The sequence below is a fragment of the Molossus molossus genome, unplaced genomic scaffold (genome assembly GCF_014108415.1).
Source record: "Molossus molossus isolate mMolMol1 unplaced genomic scaffold, mMolMol1.p scaffold_m16_p_7, whole genome shotgun sequence".
Classification (NCBI taxonomy): Eukaryota; Metazoa; Chordata; class Mammalia; order Chiroptera; family Molossidae; genus Molossus; species Molossus molossus.
This window is the reverse complement of record NW_023425401.1, coordinates 70,611,496-70,635,073: the sequence shown is the minus strand read 5'-3', so window position 1 is coordinate 70,635,073 and position 23,578 is coordinate 70,611,496. Positions and strand designations below refer to the sequence as shown.

Below are 23,578 nucleotides of genomic sequence, written 5' to 3'. Positions count from 1 at the left end.
TTCTCTACAGCGGCCTTCTTTACGTACCCCACGAAGTGCTGGGAAAGCCTGGCTGGTTCTTCTGAAGTTTTCGCTGCAGTCGCTCCCAACAGTTCCGGACGACTCCACGGGCTATACGCAACGACGGAACCATCAGCACCAACATGGCTGCCAATACCTTCCCCGCCCGGCGGGAAGCCTTCTCTAACACGGCAGCCGAGTCCCGTCCCTATCCTGAGCATGTGCACAGAGGCAGAATCCTGCAAACCCGGCTTATGGAACTACAACGCCCAGCATGCCGCTGGAGCGCCTCTGACTCTCCTCCAATCAGAGGGAGAGAAAGGAAGGCGCGGGGAAGGAAATGAAAAGAAGCTGGCCGCAGTGCGCAGGTGTGTGGACGTCTTTTGGTCTCCGAATAAAGATGGCGGAGCGTGGTTACAGCTTTTCGTTGACTACGTTCAGGTATGCAGATTCTCTGCGTAGATGAGGTTATCGGATCTTCGCCCACCGCTTTTTTATGTCTTGGTCTCTGACTTGGTGCCTCCCAGGCCCCAGTAGGGTGTCGGGGTGGAAATGCGACTTTGCAAAGTCATCTGTCGGGCCTGCTGGCGGCCTGGAGAGCAGAGGTCCCGGGAGGGCACGTGAACGCTGGTCGGGAGATCCCGGGCGACCCTGAGGTTGTGTAGGGATACGGCCCTCAGCCAGGGATTTGCTTTCTATTTAGAGACTAGGGAAAAAGGCAGCTTTTGCTGAGCTATCTCCGAGTGTCCCGTTCAGAACTCAAGATTTCCTTCCTGACCCAGATAGGCCCAACTCCGGAGCTTCTGGAGCTCGGAATGTTGGTCAAATCTGAGAAAGCCTCTACTTTACCATTTGATCTGAGTCTTAGTCTCCTTTTGGTACTAGTGTCTTTCAAAGTCTCCCATTTTCGGTGCCCTTATTTGAAGCTCAGGGACTAAAAATGAAAGTGCTAAGCTTTCTATCACCTAGTGTTTGTGGACCCCAGACTACTAGTTTCATTTGCGTTTTAGACATTTTTGGAGGACGATATGTTTCCTTTTAAAAAGATTGTATACTTTTCTATTTTAGAACGAGGGGTTAAAATAGTAAGTATATATTTCAAAACAATTGAGATGAACCGTCGTTCACAATGTAAGAAAACCATTGCCGAAGATTTAATAAACCGACGGGGAAGAAAGAGTTCAGTTTGACCATTTTGTTAGGATCAGTAAGGCCCCATTTAATTAAAATGTATTCCTATCTGCCCTGGCCGGTGTGGCTCAGTTGGTTGATCGTCATCCCATGCAGCCATTTCCACCTCCCAGTCTAAGCACGTGCCCGGATTGCGGTCTTGGCTACCGAAGGGGGGGAGGGGGGAGGCGGTGGCGCTGCTAGAGGCAGCCACGGATGTTGCTCATGGATGTTTCTGTCTCTCATCCTCTCCCTTCCTCTCTCTAAAATCAAGAAAAACATATTTAAAATATATTTTAAAGACTTTAAAAAATACACTAAAAACAAAATCTTGCTTTTTATTAGCATGATTGTTTGACTTTGTATTAGATTTTAAAAAACACTTGTTTGTAGCCTGTTGTAATGAAAATTAAATGGTAGAAATGATGAGGCTACTGTATGATGAAAAGGTATTCTTGTATATTGCATGCAGTTGGGAATATTGACAGTAAATGAGGGAAAAAATTGGTGCCTGTAATTGCATTCTGAAAAATGTATGTCTCTTACTTGGGAATTTTTACAAAAGGAGGGTTAAAGAAGAAACATAACTTCAGATTGGGTAGTCAGTCAGGAAAGGTCAGTGCCGGGGGTGGGGGGTGAGTTTTGAGATTGGAAGATGAAAAGGAGCCTACTGTTAATTTTTAAAGATTTAGGGGAAGAGAGTTGCAGAGAGAGGGAAGAGCATATATGAAAGTCCTAAAGTTGAAAAAGAGCTTGAATTCTTAAAAGAATTGATAATAAGGCAAATGGTGTAGAGTATAGTGAGGAATGAGTTAGCGTGGATCAGGTCCAGTCTTGTAGGGCTAGACTAGCCGCTAGAGTAAGGAATTTTTATTATAAGTGAACCAAGAAGTTACAGAATTTTAGCAGGGAGTGACATGGTACAAAGATAATTCTGGCTGGGGGGGGGGAGATGGGGATGGAAGTAGGATGGAAAAGAGGAAAATTATTTACAAGGGCTATTTCAGTTATCCCAGGTAGAGATGTTGGTGCTTTGGAATGAGGTAGAGGCGTGATTGAATACAGAGATTGGTCAGTGAGCTCACAGATTAGTGAGTTTTCATACAGAAGGATGCAATGATAAGTATGATTAATGTGTATATAAGTGATTATATAAACGGGAAAGGTAACTTTAAGTTTACTGAGCCTTTAACATGTTCCCCAGAGGTATTTGAACTAAGTATTGAACAATAATGGAAAGCTGGATGCAATGGACCCAGAATATCATGATATATATAATTGAAGTAGTCACCATTAAATGAAAACAAGCACAGTCTAATTTTTTCATTTAAAAGCCTGTTGATGTTATTCTGCTCAAGTCAGCTGATTTTGTCATTTAATAGCCTTTAAATTACCACATCTAGGCTTATTTCTTAGATAGATCTAGATTTGTCTCTGTCAGCCATGTGATTATGGACTCCTAGTAATAGGTTATGTGTCGGAACTGAATGAACAGAGCTTCCACTTGGTTAAGACAAACACTGTAAACAATAATTCAAGTATGATGCATTTTAGTCAAAGAGGAAGTACATCGTACCATAACGATGAAGGGTATGTGATTCAACCTAGTTTGGGGTGATCAGGGCAGCTTCCCCAGGACATAACATTTTAAGAAAGATTAAGGGTGACCAGGAAAGAGTTCATCAGGTAATGGTGAAATGCATTCCAAACAAGGATTAGTTTATCAAAGGGGTTTTTGAAATCTAAGAGTAGTCTGTATGCCTGGAGCAAAGTGGGATGGTACAAATTGAGATTTGAGTAACAAGAGTATCCATAATTTTATGAAGATATAAAAGAGGGCATTTTGAAACTCAAGATTATATTTTCAGTGGTAGACTGTGGAGCTGTGTACCTAGCTGTGTCACTCTAGACAAACTACTTTTACTCAAGGACTTTATAAAGTAGGAAAGGTGATCTGTGACATTTGTGGTGATTCTAACTCAACAACTAGATGGAAATAAAGTATAATCTAAAAAGCCATTTGGGGCCTAGTATTTGGCTATCAAACCCATGGAACCAGATGTGTTACATGTAACTAGCTTATGACTTCTAGAAATAGTTTTATACTAAGTAGGAAGTGGTTTGTTGTTACTGATACCTAGTTCTTATGTCTTAGGCCAATCTACTTTAGAAAACGTATACATAACTCTACCCACATGAAGTATATGCATTTGTTTGGTATTTAACAGACACATTCATGTTCTTAATAACATTACTATTTTGGTATTTACTTACTGCTCATTTTGTGCTGGAAACAAAAGGCATCCTTCATTCAATCCGCAGCCTTTGAAATAGGTATTGTTATCCCCATTTTACAGATTAGAAAACTGAGACACAGAGAGGTTAAATAACTTGCCCATAGTCACAAGGTTGAGGTGAGTGGTGAAAGACAACAGTAATGATAATTCTTTAAATGGCAGACAAGAAAACAACCAAAGGAAAGAAATTAGTACTTAACTACGAAGATGTTCAAATCGCCTTGGTAAACTTTAGTTTCTGTACAATTTCATGATAAATTTCAAAGTCTAGCTATTTCTGTGCTTTTGATTAATGGATTTAGAGATGCTCCTATAATAAATATTTGAGAATGTATGAATTTAACAAAATACCTTTGTTTCTTCTTAAGCCCGTCTGGGAAACTTGTCCAGATTGAATATGCTTTAGCTGCTGTAGCTGGAGGAGCCCCTTCAGTGGGAATTAAAGGTAATTAAATACTTCATTCATTTCCGATGCCTGTTAATATTTATCCTAATGTTCTTAAGGAATTAAATAGTAATAAACTTATTAATAGCTATAGCATCATAATTTTTAAGTTCTTTTTGTTTATGGTATTTGAAGTTTAAAGAAAATAGTAAGTCTAACAAGGTGATTACTTTTTTTTTTTTCAAAATATGCATAGTACCTTTAGCTAATTAGTTTGATGATCTATAGTCGTTCCCATTCAGATAACTGAGTATTCTTTTATTTTGCCATTCATCATAAATCACTATTCTCTGGCAGTTTTTATCTTTACTGTGATTTAGAAAAGGTTATTTATAAAACTTAATCTAAAAATACCAACATCTCTGTCATTGATTTTAAATTTCAGATTATAAAACCAGTATAACGAAGTAGGCAAAATTCCATTATTTAAAAACATGTGTACTCTTAGATGTCCTGGAATACTTTAAGAAAGTTGTATAATACTGTTAGCTGTAGGGATTTCTTAGTATATATCGATTACCAGATAGGGAAAAATTGATTCACTGATGATCCTTAGGTAACTTTAATATAGAAATGCAGAGGAAAAACTTTTATAAGTAAGAGGAAATGAGTAAAATGTAGCTATAATTAGGAAACTGTTGAAGCAGTCTTTATTTATTTATTTTTGCATTTATCTTCAGATAGAAGGGTGGGGGGAGGGGGAGAGACAACACATCGAGTGGTTGCCACCCACATGACCCCAACCCAGGTGGGGACAAACTGCAACCCAGTTACGTGCCCTAAGCCAGAACCGAACCGGGACTCTCTGGTCCGAAGGCCAACCGATGAGCCAAACCGGCCAGGGCGAAGCAGCCTTTAATGATTAAATATTTAGGTGTTCTTTTGTGTGTGTGTTTTCTTTTATTCTTTTAAGCTGCAAATGGTGTGGTATTAGCAACAGAGAAGAAACAGAAATCCATTCTGTATGATGAACGAAGTGTACACAAAGTGGAGCCAATTACCAAGCATATAGGTTTGGTGTATAGTGGCATGGGCCCAGATTACAGGTACGTCATACTATTTATTAATTTTCTCACCATTTCATGACTTGCTCGGAATTCCCATTTGAGGGGGAAAAAAATCAAGGAATGCTTATCTTTTAATCTCCCAACTCCTCCTTTTTTTCTTTGGTTTTGTATAACAACAGCAGCATCTCTGGCAGCTAAATTTAGATTGCCTTTATGTCACAGACTAAGGTTTACTTTAAGGATATTCATTTCAAGTTGGTTATAAAAGGGGAGATAGATACAGTACTGACTCCTCTTACACGTGTTTAGTAATTTCTTCCTTCTAATCACAGCCTTCTACCATCCAAGGGCTGGGCTTCACGGGCTTTGCTGTTTTCTCGTGCATTTTAAAAACAATAAAAGCAATATAAGTTATAATAGGAATAATAAACTATACAGTGGAACCTTGGTTCTGGAACTTAATTTGTTCTGGAAGGCTTGAGAAGTGATTAGTTCGAAAACCAAATCATTTTTTCCCATAAGAAATAATGTAAATTGGATTAATTTGTTCCAGACTCCCAAATGATTCCGTTTTAACCTTTTGTTTTTTAAAAAAATATGCTTTTATTGATTTTTTTTTTTTTTTAAAGAAAGAGGAAGGGAGAGATAGAAACATTGATATGAGAAAGAAACATTGATATGAGAAAGAAACATTGATTGGCTGCCTCCTGCACACTGCATACTGTGGATCAAGTCTACAAGCCTGGGTGTGTGTCTATTGTACTATTTAATCTATAAACAAACACTTCATTTCTTAAATTTGTTAAACCAACCCCTACCAGCTTCAACCAAATCATTTCAGGACTCCTTCCTGGGGTAACTTTCAGGAAGTCAGTATGCTTCATTTGCTTTTTCAGTTATCACTGCCTCCAAAATGCTGTCACCAGCTAACTGCTTTTTCTTTATCCAAATTAACACCTGTTTTTCTACCTCTTCAGTTGCCTGTGGTCATTGTTTCTTTCATACAGTTAGCAAAATTAGCATTCTTTATGGCCTCTTTATGTTTTAAAATTGTGCTAATCTTCCATTTTGCCAGTAACAAAAGCAAAAAAAAAAAAAAAAAAATACTACTCTTGCCCTGGCCGGTTTGGCTCAGCGGTTAGAACGTCGGCCTGCGGTCCACAGAGACCCGGGTTCGGTTTCCGCTAAGGGCATGTACCTTGGCTGCAGTTTGTCCCCAGCCCTGGTTGGGTTGTGCGGGTGGCGGCCGCTCGATGTGCCCCTTTCACATCGATGTTTCTCTCTCTTCCTCTCTCTCCTTCTCACTCTATCTGAGTAGAAAATGGAAAAGTGTCTTCGGGTGAGGATTAAAAAAAAAAAAATACTCATAGTGAATTTCCTGAGATGTTAACAAGCAAGCAAAAGCTAGGTTTAACTTTTGTAAACTGACTCACATTATTTCCTTTGTTTGTGGCCTGAGAGATGCTTTTGTCATGCTGATACATCAGCATGAAAAGATTGTCAAGTCAAGAACTGAAGTTTTGTTCCACAACCCAGACATTTTTTTTCCCCTGAACAACTTGGTGCAGAACTGAATTGTTTGAAATGGGAGATGTTTGAGAACTGAGGTTTGACTGTATTTTAAAAAGTCATCAGGAGCAGAAGAAAGCATCACCATTCAGAGTTAACTTCATTTTATTTCTGTTTTTAGTAAAGGGACAAAATTCTCAAAGACCACTGAAGGTTGCTGAATATGGCAGCTATTCAGGATCCAGATGCTCATCTAGATGTTCACTCCTTTGCATTTCATAGGAGAGAGTAATCCTGTTAACAACAGGGCACAAGCAAGTTGAAAGATTGACAGCTCTCTGTCTGTCATTTAACAGTAAAAGAAGTATGACTTCATTACCCCCACCCCCGGGAATCCTCACCCGAGTATATTTTTATATTGATGATTTTTTTTTTTTTTTAGAGTGGAAATGGGGATGGGGGCATCAATTGGTTGCATTCTAGGTATGACCCTATCCAGGGCTGGAAATCAAACCTGAAACCCTTTGGTCCGTGGGCTGTCACTTTAACCACTGAGCCAAACTGGCCAGGGCATGATTTCCTTCTTGATTTTATGTGGAAAACAATAGGTAGAGCCAAAATTTCACTTTAATTGTTAGGGAAAAGACTCAGACCAACACCGGAAGAAGCGAAGAGTTTCCTTTATTCATGCATGCAGACCCAGAGGAGGCAATCTCCAAATTCTGGGCCCTGAGTTGTAGGGCACCCCTAGCTTTATAGCAGGCTGGGCAGACATTCTTTAGGTATGAGAGTAATAAGCAGCTTACAGAAGCAAGAAGCAGAAAGGTCTGGTTATCTCCTGGGTGCTTGCTTTTTCTAAAATAGCTGCTTACCTCCTCTGTCATAATAAGTTTAAAGGCAACATTGTTGCTGGAATATGATCAGGCTTCACTACAGTGGATCCTGTTACTCCTGTATAGAAGGGATGCCTCTGTGTACTACCACTGACAGAATAAACTGACAGGTAATAGAACCTCAGTTTTTATTGTACAAGGGCATAATGTGCAGGATTCAGATCAGTAGTACATGAGCAGGTAAAGGTATACCCAATTTCTCTTGCTATATATTTGCTTGTTAAACAGTATATTCTTTTGATAAATTTTACATTTTTTAGTTATAACTAGTTTTTTCCTATCCTTTATCTCTGAAAGGCACTCTGAAGTATAGTGTGTGGAAAAGATTGAGGCAGAGTGAGGAAAAAATGCTTGAAATATTGTGTATTATTACATGTGCAGGTGTATACGTGTGTGCTGGATTGAGATATAAAATAACGGTGATTGCCCTTGGGATAAGGAACACAATCTTGAAACCATGGAGGGAAATAAAGTTCTCCTTGTGTACACTAAATCTGTTATTAGGCTGACCGGTACTTCTAGACTCTCTCTCTTTTGCTTTGTCTTTATTCATTTCCCATGGCTCATCTCCTCTGTGATGCTGTGATGCTTTCTTCTAAATTAACTGGAATCATGTAAGAGCATGACTGGCTTTCAGTAGAAAGCTACTGTGAAAGAGAGATATATAAAACTTGGGCTGTAGATATATACCATTAGAAGGAGAATTAGTCTTTAGAGTGTCTTAATTTTACTTAAACCTTATTTTTTCCTTGTTTGCTAGAGTGCTTGTGCACAGAGCTCGCAAACTAGCTCAGCAATATTACCTTGTTTACCAAGAACCCATTCCCACAGCTCAACTGGTACAGAGAGTAGCTTCTGTGATGCAAGAATATACCCAGTCTGGGTAAGTTGATTTTATTGCTTGAAATGTATCATAAATTAGAAAAAGAAATCACTTTTCAAAAGTAGAGATATTTACAAAAGATGACTTAACTATTTCTGTATTTGCTTAACAAGTAGAGAAAATCACAGCGATGAATAATTGCTCAACTGGAGCCTACAATATTTTCTTAAGGGAAAAATTTGAAGTTTTCTTGCCGTTCATATAAGATGAAAAAGTAGCTTCTAACTAAAGTTCTTTTGTCAGTTACTAAAACTTTTTTATAGGCAAACAACCCTGCTGCTTCCAAGTTTATCATCCATATCAGAAATGCTCATAACATACCATGAAAGCAGTAACTCTTTGACACATCCATATTCTTTTTAATTCTCTTGAGTTTGGGTGTGAACATGGATGAGATAGTGTAAAGAAGTTGCTGATATGTAAAGCCAGTAGAAAATCTGAATTGCTGAAGGTTGTCATTTTGTTAGGATATTAAGTGTTACTCTACACTTATTAAACTAAATATTTCTGGCACTCCAATTACCAAAATTATTTAACCAGTATTCCTTGGTACCACGAAGAGAATTCATCGTGATTTGTTCAGAAAGGTATTAAGTACTTTTCTTTTTTTTTAATCCTCAATCCGAGGATATTTTCCCATTTACTTTCAGACAGAGTGTGAAGGAGAGACAGAGAGAAATATCCATGTGAGAGACACATTGATTGGTTACCTTCCACATGACCCCATCCAGGGCTGAGGACTGAACCACAGCTGAGGCACATGATAGGAATCGCACCCACAACACCTGGTCCGTAGGCTGACACTTCAACAGTTGAGCCAGACCAGCCAGGACTACTTTTTTTTTTTTAAAGAATTTGCAAGTCTAATTGGTTTACCTGATAATTTGCTTTACTTGAGAGTGTTAATAAATTCTTACTTAGGTTGACTTTAACAATGTGAAGATGCCAAGTAATTTCCATTTTGCTTTCTTCAGTGGTGTTCGTCCATTTGGAGTTTCTTTACTAATTTGTGGTTGGAATGAGGGACGACCATATTTATTCCAGTCAGACCCATCAGTAAGTATCACCAGATGTATTTGAGGGATTTGTTAAAGTGCTCCTTTAATATCTAGTAAAAAATAACATAAAAAGTTAAAAATTAACAGTATTTTGTTTTTGTTTTTATTTGGGCTTTAGAAAGTATGAAATGGTGCATTTTTTTTTTTTTTGCACATTTGAAGTGTTGGTAATTCAATCTTTCGATGAGGAAGCTACGTTAGTTCTGTCCTCTCTGTTCTATAAGTCTCTGGAATTCTGTTAACTTTGAGAAATATTGTAGTGAAATATATAGATCTAGAGAACAGTGTTGTACTCTTAGCCATCTATTTAATCTCAGGGTTGATTTGAGTGTGACTGATCCTGTGCAAACATTGATGTAAACTGTCTTGTTTTGCAAAATGGGTGACTTGTCTACTCTAAAGCAGAAGATTGCTCCGAGTTAAAAGGATGCTGATACTCTACATCTGTCTCATTTGCTGTGAGGAGAACTGGAAGAAAAATCATGAATAGGAACTGATTTTTCATATTTTATGGATTATTAGATATTTATAGGTTCCCTTAATTCAAATCTTATGGTCTAATCTTATAATCTGAAAAAGCAAAGAAAAATAATTTGGTTATTTAAATCAGATAAATTAAGTATTTTGAGAACTTTATTATCACATCTCTGTGTTTCTGAAGCTAGGTAACAAACCCTCTTCTTTTCCATGGGTAGCAGAGGCTACCATCACTACAATCCACATTCATCTTTTGCCCTTTTTCATCCTTTTTGTTTAAAAAACAGTTGTTTCATTTAAAATATGTTTGGTATTTTTGTGTGTGTGCGTATGTATTTTTCAACAGATGAAGTCATGACATATTGCTGCTGCTTTAATTTAATTGATTAATTTATTCACCAATGATGATGAATTGAGCACCATTTTTTCAGATACATATGACAATTTATAGAGCCCTTCAATCCTAGTAAGCCAAAATATTAACTTATTTTCTTTAAGTTAACTTCGGTTTCTTAGTTTACGTAATAAATGTATAATAATTGCACATTTATAAAATAGGGTACAATTTCATGGTTGTGATGTATGTAAATACCTGAGAAAACCGTTACCATGATCAAGATACTAAACTTCTCTATAACTTCTAAAAGTTTTTTCGTGCCTTTTTGTTATTTATTCCTGTAACCATTTTAAAAAGAATAACCTACTTTGTGACCTTAGAAGTTAGAGAAAAATTATAGAGCTACAAAATAAATGACAGGGCAATATAATTACATTGACGATTTAAAATATGTGTTTTCCTCTTCTCTTTCTGATTAGGGAGCTTACTTTGCCTGGAAAGCCACAGCAATGGGAAAGAACTATGTGAATGGGAAGACTTTTCTTGAGAAAAGGTAGGTTCACCATAACTGGATGTGTAAGCATATTTACTTTGTGGTTTATAGCTCTCTTTGAATATCCTGAGTCCACACAAATGTATTGTGTTATTCTGTATTCGAGCCTAGTTACAGATAAAACAAAAAACTCCCCACCCTGGCTCCCTGTTCTTCATTATACTAAGTGATAATATTAATTTAAGAACTTCTCTTTCTATCCAAAAAAAACAAAGATAATTGAATTGGGAATAAACATTTTGGGAGGAAAATGTTTTATCTATTTAAATGGTGACATTTTACATTATGACAATTACAAAATAAATTGTGAAGCCAAATACTTGGTATGATGGTAGAGTAAATATATGATATACATGCTTGATAAAAAGTAGAGCACTATGTAAAAATCTTCTGTATTGTACTGAAAACAGTACATTGTTTTCAATTATTTCCACCTGTATTCTGGACTCAACATTAGTGTAGGCCATCAAAAAATGTCCTACATTTTAATGGGAAAAGTTTGCAATTGACTTTGACTAACAAATGAACCTTTTTGGTACATTTTCACATACTAATATTAAGATTGCTAACAGCTGTAGACCTGGGATTAATTGGTAAATTTAAATAATTTTAGGATCTTAAATCACTTCCCTTTTTCTTTTACATATTAATGAGTCTTCAAAACATTTCACGTGGAGTTACAACTTATAAGAACACGAAATTTTAGCAAAAGTCTTTTTTCTGCTTAATTTATTAAAGTTATTGTAATATTGCCACCACATTTTGATTATATTGAACTATTTATACTTAAAGAAGTTTCCTAAAATAAACTCATGTTAGGAGAATACTCTTCATGATATTGGGAATGTACCCTAACTAATTGTAAGTTTCTTATTTGTGGATAGCTATCTCAATGAGGTGACTAAAAGGATTAATCTGTAACTTACTATTTTTAAGTGTTTTACATTTCTAAAAGTCCCTAGCTGTTGCTATCATTGTGTTCAAATAATTATAAATAATACAAATAGTGCCATACATTTTTTTTCTTCAAAAAATTCTTTAGATACAATGAAGATCTAGAACTTGAAGATGCCATTCATACAGCCATATTAACCCTAAAGGTTAGTTCATCTAACAGTTTGATGTATAATGATTTTAATACTTAACTGTTTGGAAATTTGAACTTTTTTCTTGCCTTATCAATAGGAAAGCTTTGAAGGGCAAATGACAGAAGATAACATAGAAGTTGGAATCTGCAATGAAGCTGGATTTAGGAGGCTTACTCCAACTGAAGTTAAGGACTACTTGGCTGCCATAGCATAATAATGAAATGACTGAAAAATCTGGAATTTCAGATAATCTCTAAACTTAAATATGTTTAAAGTATGTTTTGTTTTGCAAACTTTTTGCATACTTATTTCTACATGATTTAATGGAGTGGTGTTTTTAAAATGATACTTAAATCATAATAAACTGTTAAATTCAACTTCAGCTTTTTAGGAGTCAGTAAAATCTTAAAATAGTTATTACCTGATTTTTATCACAGTTGATTTCTAAAAACTGCATCTCAAAACACAATGGTGAGCTCACTCTTTAGTCTTCAGGCAATTTTGGTTAAATCAAATCTTATTACCCTCTTTACTTCCAGGTGTCTATGCTTCAGTAAAGTAAAACGCTGATTTTGATAAACACTATTTTTACAGCTGAGAGAATCTGCCGACATTCATGGATTAGACAAAGTAGGACGCATAGATGTTACTAAGCACCATTAGTTGGGGCTCACTAAAACCCTAGGATGTTCTGTGAAATAGCGCTGGAGCTTAGAAGAGTGCTAAGCCAAATAGTCTCCTATAGGAGGTCACATTACGTAAATAAGAAGGAAATTGTGTGCTGGTTCATGTTAGTTTCTCTCTCACAAGTAGGTAAATGTATTGTAAAAGAGCTCTGGTTCTACTAGACTTGTTTGATGGAAGGATGAATGTGCCAGAAATAAAATACTAATAATTAAGAGTCAAAACTATCGTTTAAGACTCATTCATGTAATCTCAGAGTGATCAGAACCTTTCCTGCAAATTAAGGTTCATACAGGCAAGCAAATGATAGAGGATCTGAACTCTGTTTTCATTATATGTGAAGGTTAATATCGTTTTCTGTGTCTTTTTTAAGGCATCTTAGGATAAGAGAAATTACATTATTCTGGCTCGGATAGTAAGCATTTCCATGATTTAAATGTTGCTAAAAAGATTTTTATTAAAATTTAGCCAACTTTAAGGGAAAAGAGTCTTAGAGACTTTTTGTCAGTTCTACTCACAATGACTGTATAACACCCTATCTCATTATATGTGGCAGAAGCATCATGGTACATGCCAACTTGACTTTTTATTTCAAGATGTTTGTCTTGAAGGCCTCGTCTAATCTTTCCTTGTGGGCTCTTGGTATATTGTGAATCTAGCACACTACAAAGAAGGTAGTGAATGATAAAAAGGAATCAGTTTTAGTAAGGTCTCACCTCTCCCACTAACTGTCTAAGTGGCAGCACAAGGTAATTATCTCAGAGGGTTTTCAGAAACTAATTTGATAATGCAAGTGAAATGCCTGGCAGGGATACTGGTTTGGTTAAATACTCTTAAGTTTTAAATGCCTTTGAATTTGCTCTCTGATGTCCAATATTAAAAAACCAGAGGAATGCCAAAATTCTACAAATCAAAGAAGGGAAAAGTAAAGGCATTTAGTATATTTAGGACAAAAGGGAACCACGTGGAGTTTCTTATTGGATGCTTACATAAATAAAGACAGGAAAAATTAGCTGCAACTGATTGGTGTCAAGAGTCTAATCTCTGCCTATAGCCTCATTAAATATAAAGCCTAGTTCAGTTGAAGCTGCCTAGAACACTTCTCCCTTGTTCTTAGTTTATTCATTTCATTGGCCTTACAAATAAGCCCTTTATGTCTGAATTCTCTGGTTTAGCAACGCATTCCATGCATCTCTAAGTGTCCCCGAACTCTAGTCATTTCCAGCCTGTAGATTCTAGCTTCTGTGTTTTTGTTTTTTTATTGTTGACAGTATTGCAGGTGACCTTAATTTCATCCTCCCTTGTCCCCTCAGTCACTACTGAGTGTACCTATCAGATCCCTCCACTGGCCCAGAGGTTTGCCTTGTGGCCCCTCCCACAGACAGATTGGAGTGAACTTCCCAGGCTGGTGTAACAACAACAAAAAAATCATTCTGTGCTTGGGATGGTGCAGTCTTAGTCTTCCAGGTCAACCAAATCCCCACTTATTCCCACCACCCCGTGCTACGCAGGCACCTCCTACCTTCTCTGTTGCTCAGACTGGGCATACCTGCGTGGAGCTCAGATACCATATTCCTAGGGGGCAGGGACTCTGCTGCTGTGATACCAGCTTCCCAGCCATTATACCTGCTCTAGTTGGCTCATCCTCTCTGTGTCTCCTCCTGGCCTTCCTCTGTATTTCCTGCTGTCAGTATTTCAGATTAGCTACACTTGACTTGCTTTTTCAAGCCAGTTACACTGCAGTTCAGCCACAAGTCTGCTCCAGTGTTGGAAGCAAGCGGACAGAGCTTCTAGCTACTTTGAATCTGATTCTAGCTTCTTTTATTTAAGTATCATAGCCCCTCTATTTTGGGTTCAATTTGTATCTTAAAAATTTGATCTCCACTTGTTCTTCCTTTCCTCTTTTCTAGTTCCTTACTAAACCATGAATTTAAATTTGCAAAACAATTATTAGCAATGAGACATTGAAATACTTCAAGTTCACAAGAAAAGTTGGAATAAGGAAGAAGACTACATAATACTGCTCTTTACAATTATTGAGTACTGTTTGGGCACTGATTAAGTGACAGGGTGAATAAGAGTTTTCATCTATTGTTCAGTTATATTCATGGACCAAAATTGCTACACCTTAGTCCTTAACCTCACCTATTTATCAGGTGTCTTCTAGCCAGTGGAGGCAAGTTCTCTGAGCCCTCGTAAAGAAACACACACTTGGGATATTTAATGAGTAGCCCAAGAACTTAGGAATTAGTAGTGCCCTTGGTTTAGAATTGTCATTTCCTGAAACTCAGTCCAGTGGTCCTGTCTTAATATCACATTGTCTCACGTGGTTTCCTCAATTCACACTTTGTTGATTCTCAAGGACCTTACTAAAGAACAAGCAGTACGTGTTGCCATGAACATGTTTTAAAAGATAGATAACTTGAACACTTCATCAAAGGCCATGTCCCTAAAAGATAGATAACTTGAACACTTCATCAAAGGCCATGTCCCTGAGTTTCATCACTTAACTTTTTTACGTATGCTATTAGGTACTCCTTATTTCAAAATAGGCTTATGTGGTTATTTCTAGGTTCCTGAAATTGAGCCACTATATAAACTTTCTATTCTGCAAGATGAGAATTTAGAACTATTATACCACCCTTAGTAGTCCTCTGTGGCTCAGCTTAGATTACAATGTTTAAGAGGTTTTTATCATGTTTGTGCAAGTATACTATGATGATATTTTTTAAATAATTTTCCTGGAGGTGATTTTAGCCTCACCTTTTTTTTTTAAATCCTCACCCAAGGATGTGTATTAATTGATTTAGAGAGAAAGCGATATCAGTGATGTGAGAGAAACATCAAATGGTTGTCTCCTGTATACACACTGACGGGATCAAACCCCCAACCTTTTGGTATACAGGACAATGCTCTACTCAACTTATCCACCTGGCCCGGAAAACAGCCCTCACTTTCTTATTTGCTTTGTTTTCTGTGTAGCTGTCACTAATTTTTGCCAGTTTTCTCCAACAGGATGGTAAAACCTCTGCATACTGTTTTTCTCATGGTCAAATAATCAGGTAATCTAACAGTTCTAGCCCAAACCTCAAAACCCAAGACCATTTTAAGAAGTTTCTTGGAACCCTCTGTCCTCTGCTTTAATACAAGCTAGTTGTGTATTTGAAACTTATATTTACTCTCTTGATTGGCTGGGTTTAGAGATAGAAACATTGATGAGAGATAAAACATCAGCTGCCTCCTGCATGCCCCCCCCCCCCCCATTGGGGATTGATCCCACAACTCGGGCATGTGTCCCTACCAGGAATCTAACTGGGACCTCAGTCTATGGAATGATGCTCAATCCACTGAACCACACCAGCTGGGCTTTTTTTTTTTTTTTTTTAATTATCTCCATATTTTGAAAGCATTACTCTACTCCCTTCTAGATTCTGTATTGCTGCTGAGATACCTAATGCTGTTGTGTATGTCTGAAGTCAAATCCTTTATACCTTTTTTCCCTCTCTGCAGCTCTTAGTATTGTTCCCTTTACCCACAATATTCTGAAATCTCAGTGATGTAATGCCTTTATGTGGCTTTCTTAACATTCATTGTGCTGAATATTCATTCAGTAGGCCTTTAAACTGTAGAAATTGGTATCTTAAGTTTTCGTAATTTTCTAGTACTGAGAAATAACCTCTTCATTTTCTTTGTTTTTGTTCCTAAAACTCCTATTATTGGATATTAGACCCTTTTGTTATTGCCATATTTTTCACCTGTCTTATTCTACAATTTGGAGATTTTTTACCCACTCTTCCTACTTTACTATTCTATTGTTGTTTTAAGATCTGGGATTATTTTTTTATTTTGAAGAACTCTTTTCTATACTGTCAACTGTCCTTAAAAAAATCCTTGCCCTGGCCAGTGTGGTTCAGTTGGCTGGGCATCGTTGCATGCACCCAAAGGTTACTGGTTCAATACCCAGTCAGGGCACATGCCTGGGTTGTAGGGCACATCCCCAGTAGGGGTCCTGCAGGAGACAGTTAATCGACAATTATGCTCTCACATCAGTGTTTCTCTTTCTCCCTCTTCATTCTTTCTCTAAAAATCAGTTACATATGCATATAATTTTAAATTCGTCTCTTGATTTGTGGCTGAAATACCTTTTATCTGAGGATGCTAGTTAAAGAATATTTTTTGAAACCATTTTGTGCGTTCTGTTTCCTTCAAATTCTAAACAGAAAAATGTTTGGAAGTGCTGTTTGTGAGTGAGTCCCAAATCTACTACTTACTGGGGCATGGTGAATATCAGCATCTACAAACCCTTACACTGTTCTTTAATTTGCTCAGTTTCTCCAGAGAAAATGATTTTTGGGAAAGGGTGGGGGGAGACTGGGAGAGGAGGCTATAGCATTTCATCATTCAGTGGGAAAATTTTCAATTTCAAAACATTTTTCTTGATTTATTTTATTTTTTTTAATTTTCTTGATTTTTGGAGAGAGAAGAAGGGAGAGGGAGAGAGAGATAGAAACATCAATGGGCCGCCTCCTGCATGCCCCCCACTAGGGATCGGGCCCACAACCTGGGCATGTGCCCTGACCGGGAATCGAACCAGCTATCTCTGGGTGCGTGGTTTGACGCTCAACCACTGAGCCACACCGGCTGGGCTTGATTTAATTTTTCTTTTTTTTAAGAGAGGAAGGGAAAGATAGAAACATCCATGTGAGAGAGAAACATCAATTGGCTGCCTCCTGCACACCCGAACTAGGACCTCTCAGTCCATGAGACCAATGTTCAATCCATTGTGCCACACTGGCTGGGCAAAATTTTCACTCTTCATAATGTTTCTAGAGCCCCTCTGGATTCCTCTATTCATCTTGATAAACTAATTCTAACTTGATGTCCTCTTAATTTTTAAGATTAGCCTCACTAGAATAAAGCCCTAACCTTTCTGGGTGACTGGGCACTCTACTAGGTCTTTTGTTCTCTTGAGAGTGGCTCATCTCTATATCCTACTTCCTGTGGAGAGGCCAGGATGGTGTAATGGAAATTGCTTTGCCTTGGTGTCAGAAATCCCAGTCCCAGCACTTACCAGATGTGTAACCTCTGCCAAACATTTTTCTAAGACAACCATTCCCTGGTACTTGGTAGGGGGTTGAGCTTGATAGCAAAACGGTGTACTTAGCTGGAGTAAGGGAATTGTGCTCAACTGGGATAATTTCTCCACTGAAATGCACCGACTTCCACCTAGGAAAGGTCCAACTGAGATTAGGTGCTGGGAGCAGAATTTTCACTGATACATCACCTAAGGCAACAGTAACAGTAGAAAATGAACACATGGGACTACATCAAACTAAAAAGCTTCTGCACAGCAAAAGAAACAACCATCAAAATAGAAAGGCAACGAACTATGGGAGAGCATCATTGCCAATGATACATCAGATAAGGGTTAATTTCCAAAATTTATAGAGTACTCATATAACTCAAAAAAGGAAGACAACCCAATTAAAAAATGGGCAGAGAAACTGAATAGACACCTCTCCAAACAGGACATACAAATGGCTAAGAGACATGAAGAAATGCTCAGCATCACTAATCATCAGAGAGATGCAAATTAAAACAACAATGAGGCATCACCTCACACCTGTCAGAATGGCTGCCATCAACAAATCATCAAACAACAAGTGTTGGTGAGGGTGTGGAGAGAAGGGGACTCTAGTACACTGCTGGTGGGAATGCAGACTGGTGCAGCCACTATGGAAAACACTATGGAGTTACCTCAAAAAATTAAAAATTGAACTGCCATTTGACCCGGTGATCCCACTTCTAGGAATATACCCTAAGAAGTCTGAAACACCAATCAGAAATAATATATGCACCCCCATGTTTATAGCAGCACTATTTACAATAGCTAAAATCTGGAAACAGCCCAAGTGTCCATCAGTAGACCAATGGATAAAAAAGTTGTGGTACATATACACAATGGAGTACTATGCAGCTGTAAGAAAGAAAGATATTTTATCCTTTGAGATAGCAAGGAGGGACCTGGAAAGTATTATCCTAAGTGAAACAAGCCAAACAGAGAAAGACAAATACCATATAATCTCACTTATTTGTGGAATATAATGAAATAACCGTCTGAGGAATAGAGTAGACCCAGAGCCATGAAAGTAGGGCACACAGTGACAACCCTCAGAAGAGGGGATGGGTGTGGGGAGGGAAGAGATAAACCACAGACCTTACATGCATGTAAGCATAACCAATGGACATGGACAACAAAGCTGGGGACGGGGTGGGGGTGGGGGTGGGGGGTGTATAGGGAGGATGGTGTCAATGGGGAAAAAATGGAGAAACAGCTGTAACAACAACAGAAAAAAAGTGGGAAAAAATTTTTTAAAAGATTAGGTGCTGGGAGCGAGGTCAGGGTACCTGGGGCCCTGGGGATGAAGCTGTCGGTGCTGTAGGATTGAGGTCAAGCCCCTCTCCTAAAACGCCATCAGCTTCGCGTGAGGTCGAACCCCGCGAACTCCTCCTCTATTCCTTTCCTTAGGTGTGGTGGTTTTGCGTCTAGGAGATCATCTCCGCGGGCGTGGGACAAGAGAGGTGCCATCAACAAACATGGCCGCCACGTTAACCTCAGTTCCGCTCTGGTGAGGGCGCGGAGCCGCTTGGGAATCGCAGTTCTGCATCCGTCTGCACTGGACCACGTAACGCGGAAGCGCCAGAGGCAGCTCGACTCGCCCGTCCGGAGCACTGGTGGTGGCCTGAGTTGGGATGGGGCGGCCGGGTGAGGTTTCCCCGGGGCAGCGCGGCAGGGGGCTCCCAGTCGGGGTGCGCGGGCACATGCCCACTGCTCGCGGTCCTAGGGTGCTGCCGGTGAGGAGCCGGGGGAGGGAAAGGAGGAGGGAGCCGGACATACCTTCGGGGCCGGTGGGGGCTCAGCCCGGCGGCCGGGCGGGGAGGGTGGCTAGCGCCGGGCCCGCGCGCCCTCCGCCCGGCCCGCGCGCCCTCCGCCCACTCTCGCTCGACGACCCGGCGGCGAAGCTGAGGCTAAGCCTTCCTGGCGAGCCTCACCCTTATTGGTAAATCGCTCTTCCAATGCCGGTCAGGAACGCCCTGCGGACCTCTGGGCCGCCGCGGACTGTTCCACAGAGTTTAGTTGATCTTCGGAGTGGGAGAGGAAGTCGAATTAGTGGGCTCCTTGGCCATTAAAATATGCTGGTTGGTGTTAAATGCAGGAATGGGGAAGTCTTGATTCCTTGGCGCGTGTACTATATGCCCCTGGGTTATCACCGATTAAAGAAGACCCACTCATGAAAGAGGAAAGAGTTCGAAAGCCTAGTGTGGTCATTTTAGAGGAGAGAGTCTTGCTTTTGGACAGTTTGCTAATATCTTTGTGGATAGATTGACTTTAATCAGTTTACTTTGACTTATGAGCTTTTATTAAAATTTCTGTAAGGCTGCTGATAAGGAATTCCTTACATAGATTGCTGAATTCCTGCATTTAATTATGACCCGGGACGTGCTGTGGACCCCATGCCCTTCAAGCTGAAGAAGCGAAGGTTGTAATTTTTAAGAATCCAGCACACCTAAGGAAGTGTTCAGAAGTATAGCTATAATTCTTTCCTTAGCTGTCAGGAAGAAATCATTACCAAAATCAGACGTGCAAAACCCCAGGTTCCTAGACTCAGCCTCCATAAGCTTTGTTGCCAGATTGAAGTTTCATAATCCTCAGAGAAGAATTAGTCGCCATAATTTGTGAGGACTTTAAATGTGCTTTGTTTCTTTTCTTTTCATAGGAAAGGAATAATGCTCTCAGCATGTCTGCACACTCCATGCTTTGTGAACGAATTTCCATAGCCAAGGAACTGATCAAGAGAGCAGAATCACTTTCTAGGTCAAGAAAAGGTGGCGTTGAAGGTGGTGCAAAGCTGTGTAGCAAATTGAAGGCTGAATTAAAATTTTTACATAAAGTAGAAGCTGGGAAAGTAGCTATTAAGGAATCCCATTTACAGAGCACTAATTTAACGCATCTGAGAGCCATAGTGGAATCAGCAGAAAACCTGGAAGAAGTTGTTAGTGTTCTCCATGTTTTTGGTTATACAGATACTTTGGGAGAAAAGCAGACCCTGGTGGTGGATGTTGTTGCAAATGGTGGTCACACTTGGGTGAAAGCCATTGGCCGAAAGGCTGAAGCTCTGCATAATATTTGGCTGGGCAGGGGCCAGTATGGTGACAAAAGCATCATTGAGCAAGCTGAAGACTTCCTTCAGGCCAGTTACCAGCAGCCAGTGCAGTATAGCAACCCTCACATCATCTTTGCATTTTACAACAGTGTATCCAGCCCCATGGCAGAGAAGCTGAAAGAAATGGGTGTATCTGTGAGAGGAGACATAGTAGCAGTTAACTGCCTGTTGGATCACCCTGAAGAGTTACAACCCAGTGAGAGTGAATCAGATGATGAAGGCCCTGAATGTTTCCAGGTGACCAGAGTAGACCGAGAAAATATACTTGCAAGTGTTGCATTTCCAACAGAGATTAAGGTTGATGTGTGCAAAAGAGTAAATCTGGACATTACTACTTTAATCACATATGTATCTGCCCTCAGCTATGGTGGTTGCTACTTTATCTTTAAAGAAAAAGTACTCACAGAACAAGCAGAGCAAGAGAGGAAAGAGCAGGTTCTACCACAGCTGGAGGCATTTATGAAGGACAAGGAGCTATTTGCTTGTGAATCTGCTGTCAAGGATTTTCAGTCTATTCTAGATACTTTAGGAGGACCTGGGGAGAAAGAGAGGGCCACTATATTAATTAAGCAAATTAATGTGGTGCCAGACCAGCCTTCTGAGCGTGCTTTGGGACTAGTTGCCAGTTCAAAAATTAATAGTCGTTCATTAACAATTTTTGGGACAGGAGACACCCTAAAAGCCATCACAATGACTGCCAATAGTGGTTTTGTCAGAGCTGCCAACAACCAGGGTATTAAATTTAGTGTGTTTATCCATCAGCCCAGAGCACTTACTGAGAGCAAAGAGGCTCTAGCCACCCCTCTTACCAAAAAAACTACAAAATAAACACTGAACCCTGATGATATCCTTTAAATACTGTCACAGATATAAGTTATTTATATCAAAGACTGGGTCTTCCCATTTTAATTAGGGGGTAAAAATGTCTATAGTAAAAATAATAACATAGAATTCGAATCGGTAGAATTGATTTGTTTCTCATCAATGAAGTATATAACTTCCTAAAGTAGACGAATCACAAGAGACAACCTTATTTATCAAATTGTTTACATTATAGTAATTAAGAACAGAAGGACATCTATGTAAGGCTTTTATCTGTATCAAAATGCTTTTATTTGATTCAGTAGGGCTACAAATCTCTCTATTGGTAATCATATTTCATGAAATATGACTACACTGCATCTTGTATTAAACACCTGGAGAAAACTGAAGCTTGTTTTTTTTATTATGTTGGTATATCAATTGATAGTATATTGAGGCCAGGAGGTAATAGTGTATAATTAATTTTAGATTCTAAAGTTATGACCATTACTAATGAAAAGAAACTGTGTCAGGTGCAGTCTGTGGGAATATTTACAAAGGGTACATTAATAGGATAAAATAATTTTTTTATTTTTTTCCTATTTTTAAAAAACTCTGATCTCACAACTTTAATGGATCTATTTTTTTTTTTTCTTTATTGATTTGAGAGAGAGAGAGACATTGATGAGAGAGAACAACAATTGCTGCCTCCTGCATGCCCCTCACTGGGGATTTGGGCCCACAACCTGGGCATATGCCCTGACCAGGAATCAAAACTGGCGACCTCTTGGTGCATGGGTTGACACTCAACCACTAAGCCACCTGCTGGGCCCCATGGATGTATTAATACATCTTTGTGGAAAGAAAATAGCCAACATTCACACTAAACCTAGGGCATTTAAGGTAAAGTGTTAATTTGAACAATTTGAAAAAGAATTATGTAAAACATTTAGCCCAGCTGGTGTGGCTCAGTGGTTGAGTGTTGACCCATGCACCAAGAGGTTGCAGGTTCAATTTCTGGTCAGGGCACATGCCCAGGTTGTAGGCCAGTCCCCAGTGGGGGGCATGCAGGAGGCAGCCAATCAATGTTCTCTATCATTGATGTTTCTCCCTCTCCCTTCCTCTTTCTCTAAAGTCAATAAAGGAAAAAAAAAAAAAAATTTTAAAGAATTCAGATTTTACTTTTAAGTATAAACAGTCCCCATATTGCAAATTATAAAAAAGATTTTATATCCTCATAGCCTGACCTCTTTCTACTGTGCCAACTCCTAATTTGTGAGAAGGGAAACTCAATTTCCAGCCACAATGTTTGTTAGGGAGGTAGAATTGGATTACTGTGGTTCATGAACATTCTAAGATGAAATGCAGAATTAAGTGTATCTCTTTTAGGAGAGATTCTATTACTCAGAACACATTTCCTAGGGGAAGTGGTTTTAATTAGAGTTCTAATTTAGTGTAGAGAGGTATATTTAATTTTCATTGCAATTGAAATTATCTAATGTTGGAAATTGGACTTAGGCTTTTTGGAACACCTATTAAAGTACTATTAAGTACTTATCACTATAAGTACTGAGCATTATTATAATAGTTTGGTATAAAAGATAATTGATCTTTGCTATAAGGAATTCTTAGACTGAAATGGAGGTAAACAACTGAAATATTGTTGTATTAAAAAGAATTATGTTTTAAATACTATGAGAACCATAGGTAGTAATTGTTACTATGGAGTCAGGAAATCAGAGAGGAAATGACATTTGAAGGTTTTTAGTGTGAGATTTCCAAAGTTCTGTACAGGGAATGAGTGGGATTGGAAAAGTACAGAAGTGAGTATGAGGTCCTTTCAAAATTTAGGCTCATGTGGATAGTTTGTAAAAGCTGAAACTAGAAGAATAGTTTTCGGAGGAGTGGTATTAGAGGGTCAATGGCAGTTTTTAAGAAATGTTGAGCCAGGATAAAAATATTGGGGAAAACAACTAAAACTTATAGTGTGAAAGAAGAACCCTGGCTGGTTTGGCTCAGCAGTTAGAGTGTTGGCCTGTGATCCAGAGAGACCTGGGTTCAGTACCTGCTAAGGGCATGTCCCTCGGTTGCGGTTTGTCCCCGGCCCTGGTTGGATCGTGCGGATGGCAGCCACTCGATGTGTCCCTGTCA

At 38.9% G+C, this 23,578-nt stretch overlaps 3 protein-coding genes across 5 annotated transcripts in view; 2 read left to right on the top strand and 1 right to left on the bottom strand.

Moving 5' to 3' along the window:
* The window catches only part of MRPL32 (mitochondrial ribosomal protein L32), a 47,084-nt gene extending 27,757 nt beyond the window's left edge, over nt 1-19,327 (bottom strand). Inside the window, exons 1-3 of one of the 3 annotated variants that reach the window (XM_036246599.1) lie at nt 19,300-19,327; nt 9,122-9,312; nt 3,819-3,894 (exon numbers count right to left, since the gene is read on the bottom strand). Coding sequence is in view for 1 of the 3 variants with exons in the window: in XM_036246597.1 (XP_036102490.1) it covers nt 28-145 (118 nt within the window). In the remaining 2 variants the exon portion in view is untranslated. Of the gene's footprint in view, nt 1-27; nt 260-3,818; nt 3,895-9,121; nt 9,313-19,299 lie in introns of those variants that run through there. The other 2 variants (XM_036246597.1, XM_036246598.1) reach the window with 2 other exon arrangements.
* PSMA2 (proteasome 20S subunit alpha 2) lies at nt 360-13,394 on the top strand. The gene is made up of 8 exons (XM_036246596.1): nt 360-441; nt 3,836-3,912; nt 4,826-4,958; nt 8,082-8,204; nt 9,179-9,260; nt 10,556-10,629; nt 11,672-11,729; nt 11,815-13,394. Exons 1-8 carry the CDS (start codon nt 401-403, stop codon nt 11,929-11,931), a joined length of 705 nt encoding a protein of 234 aa, XP_036102489.1. The 5' UTR covers nt 360-400; the 3' UTR covers nt 11,932-13,394.
* CUNH7orf25 (chromosome unknown C7orf25 homolog) lies at nt 19,084-21,832 on the top strand. The gene is made up of 2 exons (XM_036246595.1): nt 19,084-19,167; nt 20,180-21,832. The coding sequence occupies exon 2, from the start codon at nt 20,201-20,203 to the stop codon at nt 21,452-21,454; it is 1,254 nt and encodes a 417-aa protein (XP_036102488.1). The 5' UTR covers nt 19,084-19,167; nt 20,180-20,200; the 3' UTR covers nt 21,455-21,832.
* The last annotated feature ends 1,746 nt before the right edge of the window (nt 21,833-23,578 follow it).

Coding starts and splice junctions, on each gene's coding strand:
- PSMA2 (XM_036246596.1), top strand. CDS start 401: ATGGCGGAGCGTGGTTACAGCTTTTCGTTGACTACGTTCAG. Junction 9,261..10,555: donor TATTCCAGTCAGACCCATCA/GTAAGTATCACC, acceptor CTTTCTGATTAG/GGAGCTTACTTTGCCTGGAA. Junction 10,630..11,671: donor AAGACTTTTCTTGAGAAAAG/GTAGGTTCACCA, acceptor AAAATTCTTTAG/ATACAATGAAGATCTAGAAC.
- CUNH7orf25 (XM_036246595.1), top strand. CDS start 20,201: ATGTCTGCACACTCCATGCTTTGTGAACGAATTTCCATAGCCAAGGAA.